This window comes from Diplotaxodon limnothrissa, linkage group LG16, assembly GCF_057381915.1.
Source record: "Diplotaxodon limnothrissa isolate DT_005_m linkage group LG16, D_limnothrissa_male_GT1.1, whole genome shotgun sequence".
Classification (NCBI taxonomy): Eukaryota; Metazoa; Chordata; class Actinopteri; order Cichliformes; family Cichlidae; genus Diplotaxodon; species Diplotaxodon limnothrissa.
In genome coordinates, this window is record NC_140611.1 from 6764500 (window position 1) to 6783874 (window position 19375).

The 19375-nt window shown below is 40.3% G+C and overlaps 1 protein-coding gene across 1 annotated transcript in view; it reads right to left on the reverse strand.

The window, feature by feature from the left end:
* Window positions 1–15348: 15348 nt before the first annotated feature.
* Window positions 15349–19375, reverse strand: part of sema5ba (sema domain, seven thrombospondin repeats (type 1 and type 1-like), transmembrane domain (TM) and short cytoplasmic domain, (semaphorin) 5Ba) — a 206520-nt gene continuing 202493 nt past the window's right edge. The window contains exon 23 of the mRNA XM_085374937.1: window positions 15349–16619. Within this exon, the coding sequence (XP_085231063.1) occupies window positions 16443–16619 (177 nt within the window). The 3' untranslated portion in view covers window positions 15349–16442. The remainder of the gene's footprint in view (window positions 16620–19375) is intronic.

Genomic DNA, 19375 nt, shown 5'->3' on the forward strand with positions numbered 1-19375 from the left:
ATAAACCGGTCCGTGGCGCAAAAAAGGTTGGAGACCGCTGAGGTAGAGGATCAATACGGGGTCCATGACCCTCTTGGGGACACTCCCATAGGCCTTAAAATCTGTGACTCTCCACTCAGTTAAATAAACTGAGTGTTTCAGCTGATCTGAGGCTTTCTGGGAGTTTGTTCCAGATATAAGGAGCATAAAAGCTGAATGCAGCTTCTCCGTGTCTGGTTCTGACTCTGGGAACTGATAAAAGACTGGATCCAGATGACCTGAGGGATCTGGAAGGTTCATACTGGGTCAGGGGGTCACTGATGTATTTTGGTCCTAAACCATTCAGAGCTTTATAGACCAGCATCAGAACTTTAAAGTCTATCCTCTGACGGACAGGCAGCCAGTGTAAAGACCTCAGAGCTGGACTGATGTGGTCCACTTTTTTGGTCTTAGTGAGGACTCGAGCAGCAGAGTTCTGAATGAGCTGTAGTTGTCTGACTGATTTTTTAGGTAGACCTGTAAAGATGCTGTTACAGTAATCACTAAAGATGAATGCATGGACTAGTTTTTCCAGGTCCTGTTGAGACATCAGATCTTTTATCCTTAAAATATTCTTGAAGCGATAGTAAGCTGACTTTGTTATTGTCTTAATGTGTTTTTCTAAGTTTAGGCCTGCGTCCAGAAACAAACAAAAGAAAAACAACGAACAATCGGGAGTGACCAGTTACCAAAGTAATGATTTTAAAATTTGAGAATTAAATTCAGCTTATGTATATTAGTGTATTGGACCCACTTTTCCCAGCATGACAAAAACAACTTTCAGAATTGTACATTTTAATACTGCGGTTTAAATATACTGACAAGGACAGACTATTTGACCGTTACAGTTTTCTGTGGTTAACAGTGAGCAGCTTTATTTGTCCTATCCTGCAGCTAAATATCACTGTGTACAATTAAAGGTTTAAATAAAAGAACTAATTTCTAACATCTTTTTCTGTTGTGTAATTCCATGACTGCTGCTGTCTATGATTTCATATTGTGTCATCAACACGATCCTCATTGTGAATCACAAAATGCATTTGAAAGGAAACTTGCTGATACTCACCCAGTGCCGAGACCCACCTCACCTTGCTCAAGGACACAGCTGAGCCTTGCCAAGGCTTGACCACTCGCCAGAGAGTCACAGATGGCAGAAATTCGATAATGAGTCGATGACTTGGAGGCCTTCGGAAAAAGAAGCTTCCTACAATCCTAGGGTTTCCCTGAATACGCACAGGGTAGAAATGCTGCAGTGTTTCTGGAGATCTTGAGAGCTTATTTTCAGGGAGGAATTACTGGAAGTGCACAATGCGTTCTTTCTACAGATGTTTCAGCATTAAGCAAGGACAAAAGTGTTTTTTGATTATAGCCGTGTGGCTGAGATAACAGGGGAATGCCACTAAACTCACTCTTTGTTTGTCTGGCCATTCTCAGGATTTTTACTCACTCTTTGTCTTTCTTAAGGTTTACGATTCATTGCGTTTGGATTATTGAAAGCTTGAACATCCAGGTTATTTTTATATATTTTTTTGTTTCGGTGGACTGGTTTTTTTCACAGCCACAGAGTGTTTTTGAACTCAGTATAATGATGTTTTTGATGTTTGATTCAAAAACATCTGGTCTCTGTTTTCTGATTGATTTTAAAATGAGCATTTTTCTGTTTTTGGCTCTGGTGTGGTCAGATAATGACTGGTTATGTACCCATGGTATATTGGCATGTTGTCCTGTTGAAGATTTACAGAGTGAACAGTTTGCATAAAGACCACCTTGAAAATTAGGCGGCGTGTCTTGTTGGGAATTGAAGCAACCCCCTTACTTTTGCATCTGATGGTGGGCAATGGTGTGATTTCATAAAGATTGATTCTCTCTCTCTTTTAGTTAAAAGAAAAGAAAAAAGTAAAATTCCTTTTGCAAACAACTGGTCACAAAGCTTTGTGCCAAGCGAGTCTCATAGCACTCCATGACATGGTCACGATCTGTGACCGAAAGAACGAGATTGCGGATACAGGCGGCAGAAATGAGCTTCCTCCGAAGGGTGGCTGGCCTCTCCCTTAGAGATAGGGTGAGAAGTTCGGCCATCTGGGAGGGGCTCAGAGTAGAGCAGCTGCTGCTCCACATCGAAAGGAGCCAGCTGAGGTGGTTCGGGCATCTGACAAGGATGCCTCCTGGGTGAGGTGTTCCAGGCATGTCCCACCGGGAGGAGGCCCCGGGGCAGACCCAGGACACGCTGGAGAGATTATACCTCTCGGCTGGCCTGGGAACGCCTTGGTGTTCCCCCGGACAAGCTGGAGGTGGTGGATGGAGAGAGGGAGGTCTGGGCTTCTCTGCTTGGGCTGCTGCCTCTGCGACCCAGCCCTGGATAAGCAGAAGAAAATGGATGGATGGATGATTTGCCATAAAAAAACACAAAAACAAAAAGGAGTTAAAATTGGTAAAAGTACCAAAAAGCACCAAAAAGGCTGGTTAAACAATTTTAAAAAAAAATCCAATAATTATTGAATAAATAGAAACTTAATATGAACAAGTTTTATTAGTATTACCGGTGCTGATGGGTGATGACAGAACCATCTTATCTCTGTGGTCGAGTAACATCCCTTTCAAAAAATTCACTGCTCTGCTTGTGTGCATGCTGCTTCTCATTCTAGCTTTCCACTGTTTTCTCATCTACTTTTAGCTCTTTTTATGTGTACATGACTCAAAATGTTAACTCACTCTGTGACAGAGTGACATATGTACATCTGTCCATCTCATTCCAGTGATTGCCAGTGAACAACTAAATTGCAGCTTGTGGCAGTGAAATAATGCTGCAAGGTGGTAATTCAGTTAAACACAGCTGTTGCATTTCTGACGTGAGGTGAGAAGTAACTGAAGTGTTGTGTTTTGTGTCAGTAAGTCAGTGGCTAAAACACCAACACTGTCAGACTAGATTGGACTCACTCGAAGATTTGATTGGGTTCTTCAACGGATCGCGCTTCGGTGCGGTCTCCTTCCCTGCCTCCTTTATACTCCTAGTACAGTCCATTCCCCCTCAGTTCCTCCCAGGCAGGCTTTGCTCATACCACACTTCAACACAGAAGAACTGGCCAGTGGATTAATGCTAAGCTGGTAATTCCTATCAAACAATTACCTTGTTTTCCCCATGGAGAGTGGATGCAGAGCCGCCGGCGGTAGCGACAAAACTCTCGGTCCCGGCAGACGATAACAGTGTTTTCTGGCTGAAACTTCAGACGTTGTGGGATCTGCCCATCCTAGGCCGTCTGCCGGATGTCTCCTGGGATACTGCAAAACACACATCAAACACAACCGGCTGTTCGCTTGGTAAATACAAAACAGAATAAATATTAGATGGTCACATGACGCAGCTGTAGTGATTTGTTGAAAGTGCTTGTAGTGTTTGAGGTGGCCACTACAGTGGCCTGCAAAAATTTATCACAACCACTGTGGCAGTATACCTTATGGTGTCATTAATAATAATAATTGAATACATAATATATTAATGCTTAGAAATCCACCAGAACTCCCACCCCTCCCCCTTTTTAAGGAGTTACTGCATTTAAATTGGGAATCAACGTTTAAGGGTCTTTCCGTCTTTACTTCCTTCCAGAATGGAAGTGGTTGAATGAGACCCTAGAACTGAAATGACTGCCACAAACTGCCCTCCAAAAATTGCTAATAGTATTGAATGTTGGCATACTGGTTGGGAAGACTCCCCCAGCTCTTTTGCACCTCAAGCACTCAAGAGCCACCGATGGGTCAAAGTTAAGAGTCGGTTACTCAAATAACCACAAGTTTAAAAATGAAGTCTAATTCCTTGATTCTTGCTGATGATGTCATTTTTCTGTCCACTAGTGGATTTTATATTAAAGTTTTTTAAACTTTTGGGGACATTTAAAAAAAAATATTGACACAAATTGCCACAGATGATCTTCAAACTGGTAGCAAGATCCAGAGCAGAGGAATCTGACAGGCTCTACCTCACATTTTACTGTAAAGACTCGGTGAACTGCCACTAAGCCTGCACTCTATGAGCTATGAGGGCGCTGGTGCTATGATGTATCTGAGCTTGGTCAAGTGGAGCAATTTTCATTTTGTATTTTTCAGGAAACCACTGAAAGAAGGTAATATTTTAGGAGTACGACGCATCTTTCTTCTTCTTGCTTGTACTTATGATGCAGCATTTTGGATCAACTAACAGCTTTTCAGGGACTTTCTAGGACAGTCTCTTATCAAGGAATTGTAGTAGCCCAGCCTGTAGGTAGCAGCACTTACAGGTGTGTTGGCAATATTGTGTTGGTTAATAAAAGGAGTCCTGGAGTGTTGTTCTGTGTGTGAGACAATATATCATGGTCAAAGCTAACTCCACACTGCCTCACAGTAGCTCTGCAGGACCAAGGTAATGACATCCAGAGCAGCATCTTCAGGGTACGATGGACTGACTCACAAATATAAGCTTGTATTTATGTTGTGTTATGTCTGCTCGGTGTAACATGGGAAATTGGTTGGCATTGCTGGCATGTTTGCAATGTTCAGGTGCCACAGTTGTCTATACAGAAAAATTGATCAAATCCACAAACACACACACACACACACACACACACACACACACACACACACACACACACATTGAACATTATATAACAACCTATTAACTATGTGAAAGCTGTGCATTTGAGCATTGCTACAACAGCTGCAGCTGTCTCAGTTTGCAAGTCATAACAGCAATATTTCAGGATATGAACACCGTGATGGAATATTAATACGAAGGTAAGAAATAAAACTCTGTCACCTTGAGTTATGTCTACGCATCAGACTGTCTGTCTTCGATGTGCTGTAAACACGATTGTCTGACTCAAGCGCAAAATAATTTCAGAACTTATTTTTCCTTCGCCCAGAAGTCCCAGTGAAACTTTCTAACAACATAACAAATGAATACATTCGTTGTTTTTTTAAAATACCCACATGAATGACTAACACTTGTATATTCACTCACTTTGAGCTATTTCCTCGTCTTATATTAACACATTTGTAAACAACAGCCTTCAGGTACCAAATCATTCCGATAATAAATGTCTCTCTAAGCGCTCCTTTGTTGAAGATGACGACTCATTTTTCACGTGCTGCTTTCTCCTCATTAATATCGGCGATCATCACAGAGGCGAAGCTGCTGTTTTCCTTCTCTTGAGCGTTATTGTCATTTCTCAGTGTCGTAGCATCTCCCCTCGCTGACTCCTTTACCATCTTATCTAAGCGGCCTCCTCCAGCCCACGGCCTCCTCCTGGCCGCCTTCCATGATGCCGATCACTGGATCTGTCTGTCAGCAGAATACAGACTGATTAATGCTTTCACTGCGACCATTAATAAAACTGCAGAGAGGTTGCTCAAATTGAGAGGTACAGCTCGGGCTGCACTGAACCAAATGAGGACATGCAGAGGGAAATGTGGAATTATTTGTGTGTGTTTAGAGTTTGAAAAGTGGTCTCTCTCTCTCTCTCTCAGTTGACAATCAATGATGTAGCTTGCTTCAGTGGAAAATGCAAACAGTACTCCCAGTTATTTATGTTAGAGGTGGAGACTGGCGTGCAGCCACAATAATTCAGATTATATTTAATGCCCTTACCTGACTTGTGTGACAGTTGCTGTTCTTGTGCTTTGATCTTGATTTTCTGCACAGCAACAGAATCATTGTGGTGTGGTGATAAAGTGCCGGTGTCTAGGCCAGTGGCACCCGCAGTGATCCACAGGCACTCTGCTGGACACACCCTGACTACTCCACTGGTTTGTCTCATCCATCTCTCCTCCTCTCATAAAGCAACAGATTCCAACACTGCAATTGTTTCTTCTGGGAGTCAAGAGAAGAGGATGCACTTCTGTGAAGCATTTCTGACTCATAGTGTGGCTCTACTGCTCTGGTGTGTAGTAGGCTACACACAGTTTCGGGTGGGTTTGCATCTTGGTGAAAAGTAGGCTACTAAGTGATAAAACTGGTGTTAATTCTACTTGCAGATTTTTTGTCTCCTGTGAAATGTCACAGTGTGGCTGTGTACTGCATTACTTGCATTTAACTCTCTTTGAGTCCTGGGCTGACTGCACTCAGACACTTAACCAAATTATAAAAAATAGTCACTGCATTTTTACTAAATTGTGTCCAGACTACTGTTTTGAAGCCTTGAATTTGTCATTGCTTTCTGAAGAGTAGACTTTGAGAGTTTTTAACTCTTTAACAGTTGTGCTAACTAGCTCAGTTAGCAAGGAATGTACTTTATTGTGTTATGAGACGGGATGCAAATTTGGTTAGCAAAACACAGATTTAAAAAAGAAGAACTTACTGGAGGAATCTGGCTTATTACAGCAAACAAATACTGAATCAGACAAAAAGAAGTGTGCGGTATTAGCTTTACAGTGAACTTAGGCTTCCCTAATGTATGCCATAGGTAAGCTGTTATTGCTGTTATCTGAAACCCTGTGTCTTAACCTGACACACATGCACCTAGAAATCTAACTACATGTAACTTTACACAGCTAGCACAAGCTGGCAGCGGTGTCTTCGACATAGGTTATGTCATCCACTTACATTCACAAATGTGTCTTTCATCAAAGAGGGGTTTCACCTGTCTAGCGTGGAATTTATGGTTTAGCAGAGGTAGCAGATTCACAGTCCACTGGCATAGTGGACTATAAATAGACATAATAATAAAAGATTATGGGAAATCCTGAACAGTGTTATAAAACGTGGGACTGGACAAAAGAACTGTCCCAAGTATTTCATTTGTAATGACCATGAAGAATACAATATGGATGTTGTGGCAAATAGTCTCAATGAATTCTTTGTAACTGCTGGACCAAATTTAGCAAGAACAATCACTCATCCTGGGAAAGCACAGGAAAACCGGATACACTGATAGACAGAAATCCATATTCTATGTTCCTCACAGGTGTTGATGAAAATGAAGTTTTTGAAATTGTCAAAAAATCTAAAAATCAGAAATCTTTGGATTGTAATGATATTGATATGATAGTGGTTAAAAGAGTCATTGAGGCTATTATAAAACCATTTACATACATCTGTAATTTATCATTTCAAACTGGTCGATTTCCAGACAGAATGAAAATAGCAAAAGTTATACCTCTATACAAACCTGGAAACAAACACCATTTCACAAACTACAGGCCTGTCTCTTCACTACCTCAATTCTCAAAAGTTCTTGAAAAACTGTTTAAAAACCGACTGGAACAATTTATAGATAAACATAAACTACTCACTGAGAGTCAGTACGGATTCAGATCAAGCAGATCAACATCACCGGCACTATTAGATTCAATAGAATACATCACAAATTCCATAGACAAAAAGCAATATGTGGCTGGGTTATTCATAGACTTGACAAAGGCATTTGACACTACAGATCATGATATATTAATAGGAAAACTGGAACGTTATGGTGTCAGAGGGGTAGTTTTAGATTGGGTCCAGAGTTATTTAGGTGACAGGAAGCAGTTTGTGAAATTAAATGGTGGTTGCTCCTTATGTGTGGACATTGCTTGTTGACATTGCAAGTGTCCAAAGTATTAAAAATGGTTCTCTTTGCTGACGATACAAACATTTTCTGCTCTGGTGATGATCTGCAGAATTTACTGGAGGATATGAAATAAGTAAAGTGAAGTTCTGGCTTGATAAAAACAAATTATCATTAAATTTGAATAAATCTAAACTTATGTTATTTGGAAATAGTAGTTTAAATACAAATGCAAAGATTCAAATAAATGGCGTTGATATTGAAAGAGTCAGTGAAAATACATTTCTGGGGGTAATAACAGATGAAACACTTAACTGGAGAGCTCACGTAAGATATATTCATTCCAAAGTATCACGTAGCATTGCAATACTCAACAAGGCAAAGCAGGTATTTGGCAGAACATCACTTCATATTCTCTACTGTTCACTGGTTTCACCATACTTAAGCTATTGTGCAGAGGTCTGGGGCAACAACTATAAAACCATATTACATTCACTTTTTACTCTTCAAAAAAAAGCAATTCGAATCATCCACATTGCAGGTTACAGGAACATACAAACTCACTATTTTTGCAGTCTGAAATATTGAAAATTGATGATCTAGTGAAATTCCAAACAGCACAAATTCTATTCAAAGCAAAAAATAAAGAACTGCCAGGTAATATTCTGAGTATGTTTTTTCTGAAAGAAGGAAGTTATAATTTAAGGGGTTTTTGTAACTTCAAAACAGGGAAGGTCCGTACTACAAGAAAAGGCTTTTGTGTTTCTGTTCATGGAGTGAAACTATGGAACAGTCTGAATATGGAGTTAAAGCAATGTCCAAACATAAAACAGTTCAAAAAGAGTTATAAAAATATGATCTTCTCAAACTATAAAGAAAAGGAAAATATTTAAATTAAGTGAATGTCTCTATTTAAAAAAAAAAAAAAAATCATGATGTGATGTGATATTATAGTATATAGTATATCAGAAATCTGTTCACTATTTTTATTACAAATTATATCAAGGAAGCTGACTAAATATTAACTGATAATTTATGGCAAAGGGGTGGGATTAAATAAGTGTTTACTTCTTCCCACTCCCTTTCAACATGTAAATTAATCTGAACATTTTTTTGTGTGTAGTATTTTTTCTCTCTCTTATTTTCTTTTCTAAATGTACCTGTATATTGTTCACATGTTGAAATTAATTACCAATCAATCAATCAATCAATCATTATGTGACCGTCCTGGCTACCTGCAAAGAGCTCTGTTGTCAGATGGAGGCAGTGTACAAAGTATATGGTATAACCAGTGTGTGATACACTTTTACATGTTCTGTTGGTCCATCAGCTAGCCATGGAGAGGAGTGAAATCATACCCATTCCCCTGTTAGATCCAAAATGTGTGTAGCATACTGACACATTTGTGAGACAATAATTTAAGCCATGCTCCTGTTTAGTTCTCCAAAAATCCGAACTGCGCACTGCTACATGCGATTATGTATGCGTCTGCACATCTTGGTTGGTTAACTAGTAGGCTGGAATAGGGAAGGGAGCGACAGCGGAGTACACAGCGATTTTAAGTTAAACAAATACACCATGAAAAGCTCGTTGTTGTTTAACATTCGGTTTCACTTCAGTTCTTTGTATGGTATAACTTAACTCAATAGCATAAAAGAGAGTAAGAGTGGCCCAGAGATTTGTTGTACCTTATACTTTGTCCATTGCCTCTATCTGACAACAGAGCGGCTGCAACAGGACTGCCAACCGACCACAAACGCGCCTACCCTGCTGAACCATAAATGCTGGTTCGTGGGGAAATGATCTGCCAGTGGCAGCTTGGGACCACGTACCTGCAGAAAGCATCTGTTATCAAATGGGGGAAAATATATACTGGCTACTCTTGTTTGTGCTTTTGTTGATCCATTAGCAAGTTGTGGAGAAAAATGAAGTTCTGACATACAAAGTCTGTGGTTTCTATACTGTTTAAAAAAAAAAAAAATCTTTCATGTTTTAATTTTTTTTTCATTCTTTTCTCATTCCTGGTGAATTTAACTGTTGGATTCAGATGATGCACAGTGTCATGCACATCATGCAATGTGCAGCTTTTGGTGACTTCTGGAGGTTGGAGAGCAGTGTACTTTATTCCTTAGACATTGATTATTTGGCATTCTGAACTAATCCTGTTTACATTAACTTCACTTTTCAAACTTGGAGTTTAGTGGGTGGTTTTAATTGAAGGTTGCTGACAAGTTTGTAAGCCTATAGCAAGAAGGACAAGATCACAAACTGTCTGCTTACTCATTCATGTGTATTTTATAAAAGACACAATCAGGTTGGATTGCTGTATGGGAGTAAAAATTGTTATGCCTGTGCACCATTATTACTATTGTCCCCGAAGAGGCTAGATAATCCTCTAAATCCTTGAAAATTACTGTCACTACATAGACTGTGCACTATAAATCCACAGTCTGATATGTCATTCAGTATATTTATGTGTTTTATTGTTGGACCAAAATTGGTATTACGGGACACAGAAAAATGAGCATTATGCCAGCCCTTCAGTCTTTGGCAACACTGATACATTTTAGCCAAATAAATTGTAGTGTTAGTTTCATTTTCTTCGCTTGTGTTGATACACAGCCTTACCCATTGATGCTCAAATAGTTTTGGTCCATATTGCTGCCATCCAGCTGTCATCCAGGAGATAGTGTTGCAATGTAGGTCCCCACATTTATGAGTTCAATTCAATTTTCAGTTCAGTTTTATTTATATAATGGCAAATCACAACAACAGCTGCCTCGAGGCACTGTATATTATAAGGTTAAGGCCCAACAAAAATACAAAGAAAACAGAGAAAACCCATATCACATATCTTATATTTGATGGGCAGCACAGTGGCGAGGTGATAAGCACTGTTGCCTCACAGCAAGAAGGTCCTGAGTTTGATTCTACCACCTGGCCGTGGCCTTTCTTCTCCCTGTGCTTGTGTGGGTTCTCTCCACGAACTCCAGCTTCCTCCCACAGTCCAAAGACATGCAGTTAGTGGGGTTAGGTTAACTGGAAAATCTAAATTGCCCATAGATGTGAACATGAGTGTGAATGGTTGTCTATCTCTCCATGTTAGCACTTCAACAGGCTGGAGTACCCATCCAGCGTGTACCCTGCCGCTCACCATATGGTAGCTGGGACAGGCTCCAGCCCCCCTATGACCTTGACAAGGACAAGCAACAAAGAATAGATATATTTATATGATATGACCTGGCGACAGTGGGAAGGAAAAACTCCCTTTTAACAGGAAGAAACCTCCGGCAGAACCAGGCTCAGGGGCAGCCATCTGGCATGACCGGTTGGGGGTGAGGGGAGGAAGGCAGGTCAAAGACACGCTGTGGAAAAGAGCCAGAGATTAAAAATGAATATTGATTAAATGCAGAGTGGTGTATAAACACATAGTGAGTGAAAAAAAAACAGTGCATCATGGGCAGCCCCCGCAACCTAGACCTATTGCAGCATAACTAAGCGAGGTCACCTGATCCAGCAATAACAATGTGCTTTATCAAAAAGGAAAGTTTTAAGCCTAATCTTAAAAGTAGAAAGGGTTTCTGTCTCCTGAATCCAAACTGGGAGCTGGTTAACAGAAGAGGGGCCTGAAAGCTGAAGGCTCTGCATTTCAAACTGTGAACCTTAGGCAGCTCAAGAGCAAAGCACACATGTAGGCAGCTGGGTCGGGTGTGTGGAATAAAGAAAACAGCAACAGGGTGAATGACAACAGAAATCTTCTATTTTCAGCTTTCAACTAAACTCATTTCTTTCTTTCTAACAGTAGGATAGACTTCATTCCTGCTCTCATTTTCTTTAAGGTTTTGGTTTATAGGCTACTGTCAAAACAGGACAAATCACTGCTGAAGGGACTGAAAGCCTCACAACACACCCGTTACATGGAAAGGAGCCTTTTTTTTTTTACAGTAGTCCTTTTACATGGAGTGATAGGTTTACAGAGGTGTTACTTAGCACAATAATTATGACGTCCTAATTGACCTTTACTCATGTCAATTACTTCATCAAAACAGTTGCTCCAAAAAAGGTCTTTTAATTCTTATTTCCACTCAGTTTTTATGAGGTAAACAATGTGTTCTATCCTCACTTTCAACAAATGGCCAACCAACAGTTAAACCTTTGCAGATCACTACTCTCCTTTAAAACCATTTGAACGTTTTGTAATCTATTGTCAATGGAGATGTATGAGCTTAAGTTTGTTAGAGTTGCCCGAAAGCTTACATACCGAATAACTATGCCTTATGGACACATCATAATGTAAATATATTGTAATGCATATAGCTTTTATGTGTCATTTAGAATTATATACAGACAGCGGTGGAAATAATTATTTCACCCCTGGTGAATTTCTAAGTTTTCTCGCTTACAAGAAATGTCTTTATTTTTATGCTAGTTTCATTTTAATGGAGAGAGTGACAGAATGTCAACCATATATCCAGAACCCCCCCACACATTATATAAAAGTTAGGATCTGCATGCCATTGAGTGAGATAAGTACTTGGTGGAGAAGTCCTTGCTGCCAAACACTAAAGCAGGGGTCTCCAACTCCAGGCCTCGAGGGCCGATGTCCTGCAGGTTTTAGAGGTGTCCTTGATCCAATACAGCTGATTTCAATGGCTAAATTACTTCCTCAACCTTTCTTGAAGTTCTCCAGAGGCCTGGTGATGAACTAATCGTTTGATTCAGGTGTGTAGACCCAGGGTGAGATCTAAAACCTGCAGGACACCGGCCCTCGAGGCCTGGAGTTCGACACCCCTGTTTTAATCTCTGTTCTTAACTGTGAGGATTGAATTCTTTGGGTCACAGCCAGGATTACTCTTCCTCCAAACATGGCAGGTCGAGTTAATGTCAAAGAGGTTGATTCTGGTGTCATTTGACCACATCACTTTCTCCCAAGCCTTCTCTGAATCTTTTAGATGATCGATGGCAAACTTAAGACGGGCTGATTCACAACTTTTCTCATGATCCTCCTGAACCCATGAGGCAAGGTTTTGCATGGAGCTCTAGACCAACGACAACCGTTGGTTATTTTATATTTCTTCCATTTTCAAATAGTCATCGCATTCTCACCAAGCTTCTCCCATTCCAGCCTTGTACAGGTCAGAATGAGTTGATTCTGTGGACAGGTACGCTTTACACATAATGGGCTGAGATTGGGAATATCTCTGAGTGACTGGTTTATTCTGTGTGCAACATGGGTACACAGCCAGTCTTTGGGAGCCAAAATTCTGGCTGTGTTGTAGGGGAACAAATACATACAAATTCATTTCGTAAGTTTTATGTAATTATATTAGCTTTTTCTTTCTGGCTTTACCATAAAAATTCAGACTGTCACTTTTGTTGTCGATGAGCAAACATATTGCATGGCAGTGTGAATGTTAGATTGAAAGCACTTTGCTAGAAAAAGCAGAGAGAAAAATGTTTGTGTGAATGAGGTCTATCGTATAAAGCGATTTGAGTGCTCAAGTAGAAAAGTGCTGTATTGGAACCATTTTTTTTTTTTACCATTCGAGTACATGTTCATAAAACCAGTGTGAGAGGATTTAAACCTTGTGACATGGTGTGTTATCCTGCTGGAAGCCGCCATCAGAAGATGGTACACTGTGGTCCTAAAAGGATGGACATGGTCAGTAACAAAACATCAGTATTTTCATGTTGGTTCCACCAAATTCTGATCAAGACTTATCAGACCCGGGACCAGTTTTCTGATTTTCTCTTGCCCAGTTTTGGTGACCCGCTTGGGAATTGTAGCCTCAGTCTCCAGTTCTTAGGTGACAGGAACAGCACCAAGTGCGGTCTTCTGCTTGGGTAGCTCATCTGCTTCATGTTTGGTATTTAGAGATGCTCTTCTGCATACCTTAGATGTAACAAATAGTTGCCTTCCTATCAGCTCAAAGCAGTTTGACCGTTCTCCTCTCACATCAACAGGCAGTTTGCTCAGTGACCTGCCAATCAATCACTTGATATTCTATTTTTCAGACCATATTCTGTAAACCCAAGAGAAAATCCAAGCACATCAACAGTTTCTGAAAGACTGTCTGCTGCGAACAATGCCCCTTTCAAAGCTGGTTAAATAACCTTCTTCCCTATTTTGATGCTCACTTTGAACTTCAGCAGGTCATAAATGCATTGAGTTGCTGTCCAATGGTTCTTTTCCTGTTTGGTATAATTATTATAGTCTAACTAAAGCATCATTAGGACTTTGCATCAGGTTTTCCTACTTACAGAGCAGAATCTGGAAGTTCTTGTTTCATCTTTGACTTTTTGCTTACATTTCCTATTTGATAATATGAATTTCAGCTACTGGCAAGTAAAAACCCCCCCCCAAAAAACAAAAACCTATTAACTTTTTATGTTGGCATCAAGGTTTATTGTCCTTTGATAATGTACAATATACAAAAATATAGGGTACCAAAAATTCACAGTGTCTAAAAGGCAGTGATTACTATACATTTGTCTACATGACAGGTCTAACAGTACACCTGGTAAGTTGCATAGAAGGACACAGAGCCTCACATCGCAGGGGACAGAGCTCGAGATCGACCAGTCAGTTGAACGCCCGTCTGACCACAAGCTGAGTTTACATCAAAATGACATCTTTTTAAATTTCATATCGCCGTTATAAATGATCATTTCCAGCGTATGATACGCGGTACTCTCATTGGTGGGTTATTTTCATTCCGGGTTCATGTGACTCTGGAGATTTTGTGTTTGAGCAGCTGGGAAAGGTCACAAGTCACAAGCGGTCGGTCACGTTGTGGAGCTCTGTCCCCAAACAAACCTCATGGTTGGTGTGTACTTAGCTGCTGTACTTTTTTTCTCTTTAAACAACTATAAGGCTTTTTTTTAAACAAACAGTGTTAGCTATACAATATACAGATACATATACACAACTGTCTTCAAGGACATTAAATGGGTAGAAGGCTGTCGCTCCTATATACAGATAGAGCTCTCATCTCGTGCATGTACATTAGCTGAACTGAAAAGCATTGCTGGGTTAGCATTCATCGATCAGGCAATAATAATAAAATATAGCTGTGAGAATGCCCTTTATAAACCAAGCTTTGACTATAAATAACGTCCATTCCACCTCCGCACGGACCAGAGGTGTGATGCTTTAACTTACAATGATTAACATCTCAGACATGAAACAGGAAAAGGAAACAGTAGAATGCCTGCAACACAATGTGGAGAAGTGCACACACACGCACACACACGCACACTCATACACACGCTTTGCAGACGTCATAGTCATATGTATGAAAGCATTTACATTGTACAAAATACAGTAGGCTCTCTTTGCTCATTCAAGCACACTTACATTCAGACACGCATGCATCCCTTTTGATGTTCACTGGTAAACTTAGGCAAGCGTAATTCAGCAATTTTCTTTTCTCTTCAAGAGGGCCCAGATCGATATTTTTTGACATTCTTTGCAAAAACAATATAATTGAAATCCTTTTATTTTTTTTGTGTGTTAACATTTCATGTATCGAAGATGCAATGGTCACAAAGCCGAGCAATCAAAAACAAAAGGAATGTGTTCATTCAGTGAAATGGAAATTAGAGAAACAAGAAATAATTAGTTATCTTATTTAACAAAATATTTCTTCCTATGCTACAGCTCATCTGAGCATAAAACAATTATCATCTTAGAAAAACAAACATTAAAAAAAAAAAAAATGAACAAGTGACAATCTACTAGCTTATTCTACCATCATAGAAAACCCAATCCACTTGTTCAGCACACTGGCCATATTTGATATGACCACCGGGCTATTTAGCACTCAGCAGAATCGATGCATCCATTGGAGAATCAATTGGAGAATCAATCAATTCCTTTCCAGAAGTCTGTATTGTTCTTGAAAAGCAAAACAAAAAATAGAGGAAAAAAAAGTAGAAATAAAACAAATCTCGCCCCTGCCTTCTATTGCATACAGGCACCCACGGAATTCCCAAAGCTTTTACAGTTCAGAACGCTTCCAACGCTCCGTGCTTTGACTGTAGGAGTCGATATCCCTGCCCACTAAAGACAAGGGACTCGACTCATAAGCGGTATATTTCTCCTTCGACTGAGGATGATGTGAAGCGTAGTCAAACCCTAATCAACCCCAAACTTCTTATCTTTTCTGTCGTGTGAAATAGCAACAATGAAGGGCGTGGATCCCCCTCCCCCAAACAACCGAGCTGATATTGATCTCTAATTTACTCCAGCATTGACTTCATTGAGCTTTCTCTTTTTTACTGTTGTTCTCTTGCTTTGTGCTGTGTTGCAAGGACGTAGCTATACGTGCTTTTTGTTCTCTGTAACTGCTTTTGCTGTCGAGGGACTCGAAGTTCATTACAAGCTGAAAATGTGGTTTGTGATGGAGAGGCATAAAACGGTGACCCAGCTCCACAGAAATGTTTCTTCTTTTTAAATTTATTGTGTTCGTGTTAGCCTCTAGAAGTGCGGATGCTCGACCGACCCGGCATCGGCACTGAAGTGCGCGGTAATAACAATCTGTCTAAAGCCGTTACTCGTCCTCGTAGAGTTTTCCACTAGTTCTCTGCATGAAGCTGAGAGTTGACACTGCGTTATCCAGTCAGGCCTTTACAACAACACAGCCCCAGCTGCTTGCACAAGTTCCTGACTATAATAGGACAGGGGCATTCCTCTCCAATCCAGATCTCCTGATGGAAAGTTCCAAAAAGACCCTTAAAAACAAACGTGAAGAGGCTAGAAAGCAAAGACAGGGGGCGATGGTGATCAGAGGAACTTGGCCAAGCTCTGAAAAACACTTCAGTTCATGTCGGTTCAGTTATGTCACCATGGCATTGGGGGGTGGCGTCCGTTTGGGGCAGCGGGGTGGAGAGCCGGATTTGGGGCGGGTCTCAGCTATTGTTAGTGTGGTTGTAGGTCCTGCACGGTGATGGGGATGAGTTGGGCTGGTAGTCAAATTTGCCGAGCGCTGTGGGATAGTAGGTGGTGGTGTAGACGTTCGTCTGCTGGAGCGGTGTTGGGTAGAAATTGGATCTTTCATCTGGCAGCAGGTTGTTTTTATTCAGTGTCTGAAATAACACAGAAGGGAAGAAAGTCGCATTAAAATCATATGCACACTATGAAACACTATGCCAGCAGACAATATTTTATAAACATTAAACAGCCAAGTAAGCCATCCCCTTTATTTACCATCTTCATGCTAAGCTAAGCCAACTGTCTTTGTCTTTAGCCTCATAATTATTATACCCACATGAGTAATCTTATCTTCTAACTTGGTGAGGAAGTGAATGTGAATATATCCTCGAGTTGTTTGGCTGCCAAAGCAATAAAAATACTTCAGCATGTTTCCAATGCAAATGAGCTTGTCAAGTATTTTTTCCAAAATAAATGTTATTTTACTGAAGTACACTCGACTCTTATGCAGCTCAATCTGCTTCGTTACAGATACAGGCATCCACTTCTGGAAAATCCCTCATACATGTAGATCTGGAAAATAACGCAACACTGGAATATATTTTCAGTCACTTTCAGACCAAGTTTTGAGGATTCAATTATAGATGGAATTCTTGAGACAGAAATAGGGTTTTTGGCGTGGACAGTTTTGTTTTGCATTCCTCAGAGGTGCAGATAATATAGAAGTTAATCTTCCCTGCAGGTAAATAAAATACCTCCAGTAGCTTTGAGGTTATTGTGTGAGCGAAAGTGTATTCATAACCAAAGCAAACCAATTTAACAAATTTAATTTGGATCTTATCAAGCATACTCAATGCTCTTAATATAGGAGATGGCGGGAATTCATTGGAGCTCTCAAATAAAAACAAGTCTAAAACCCACATTTTATTCTAATGCATTTGCTGAGTCTCTGGTAAAAGCCGACCATAAGGTGAAACACTTTCCAGGGGAAGCATTAGACTAATGTAATCCATCTGAACAGCTCTGGGGAGCAGGGCAGGAAGATAATCAGGTTAGAGTCAGTGAAATGCACAACAGTGGGCAACATAAACTGGCCTGGAGGAGAGGGAAGCCACTGCATAAACAGTGCCGTAGTGCTACATGGTGACATCGGATGCACATCCAGCAGAGTCTGGCTATCCCCTCTGGTCATTAAAGCTAATGAGTTCGGGCTCTCAACACCACGATGGCTGTCAGCAACACATCCACACAACCGCCAACAATAACAGTGAAGACAACAAGTATCGAGAGGCTGACACAATCAAAAAACACTGGGATGAGAAATAGTTATTTGGCACCACGTTTGTTGATGATGAATGATGAATCTGCGCTTGGAAACACTGGCTGGCAAAAAAATAAGTTTTGTACAGACTTAAAATAGCTTTATAATACTATGATACTTCTATTTTAATATTACAGGCTTTTACTAAGAAGATAGTGAGCAAAGTGACCATCTTTACATATGCCATGATGCTTGTGAGGTGGACAGCCTAACCAAATTGTGGTCTGATGTGCACAGTAACCTCTAGAAACAGACAACATACTGTGCGAATATATAAAATCAGTGGCAAAAGGAATTATGTGTGTTATTTGCAGTCAGTTTGCAGTCTGGCAGGTAAACGGTCTGTGTGGAAAGGAGAAAAAAGGGCCTCTATTTGTCCAAATGTAACCCTGAAACACGAATTTAGCTTCTTCTTTTTTTAAAATTAGTTTTTAACATGCATCTTTAAGCAAAGACCAGCACATTCACAGCTAAAACGAAGATTATCTTAGCGCTGTTGCCAAGTGCTTTGTCAGAGGGGTCGTCTGATTGTTGGGGTCTTAACCTTACAATGTCAAGCGCTGGGGCAACTGTCATTAAACTGACGCTATATAATTAAAGTTGAGTTGAAATGAAATGTTATTAAAAAAGATATTTAGTGACAAACACCAACAGACTGCAAACACGAGGTTAATGTTAAAAAAGCATGGCCCAGTTTGAACCTCATCCCACAGGCCTTAAACTCAAAACTCTCACAGACTTATTTGACATCATCTGGTGAGTGCCTGGCTGCAATAGTAAAATGTGGATGGCCCAGTCCTTTGTGAGAGATATCATGACGTAACATAGATTTTCTTCTATGTGGGGGATTTTTTTTATGGCTGAAGCACTCGGGACCAAATCCCATCCAGCCTCTTTCCTTAAGGTGTCTACACTGCAAGATTTTGACAACCTTATAAGTTCATTACAGTCCACACTGTGTGACTTGGATCTAATAAACCTGGCTAGGACATCAAGTTTGATGCATGGAGACAGTATGATGAAAATACCTACTGAGGCGGTGCCAAGATGCATGGCTGTTACTCCTCCGTTATTTGTCTCCATGCTACGTCCCCCTTGGCGCAGTCATGATAACAGCTGAAGGACACATCACACAAACAAGCTTCTGCTGCCACAAGTCAACTGGATTTTATTCTTTGTTTGAATTACAAACATTTCATTTGGAACATTTTACTTCCATTACTCCATTTGCATTTTTTTCCACTAAAGGGCCAGCGTCAAAATGATTAGCGCGACATCGCCATGCTGCATTCCTGTTTGTAGAGTAGTAGTTGTAAGTTTGTCCGTGACAGCCCAAAACTGCATATTATACAGCCGCCTTCACAAGAAGGAGGAGGTGCAGATGCAATTGTTAAATGATCATTGTAGTATTTTTTTTTTAAATATAAATGAATCCTCTACGGTCATTCAGAGAGGCAGGAGGGAAGGACACCTAACCAGAATGTTTACGACAGATACAATTTCTGATTTTGGAGTGAAAAATCAAACCTCCTAGTTTTGCTCAAGAAGAGTTTAAGATAATTTTTTCAGCTGTTTCTCAAAAGCATCTTG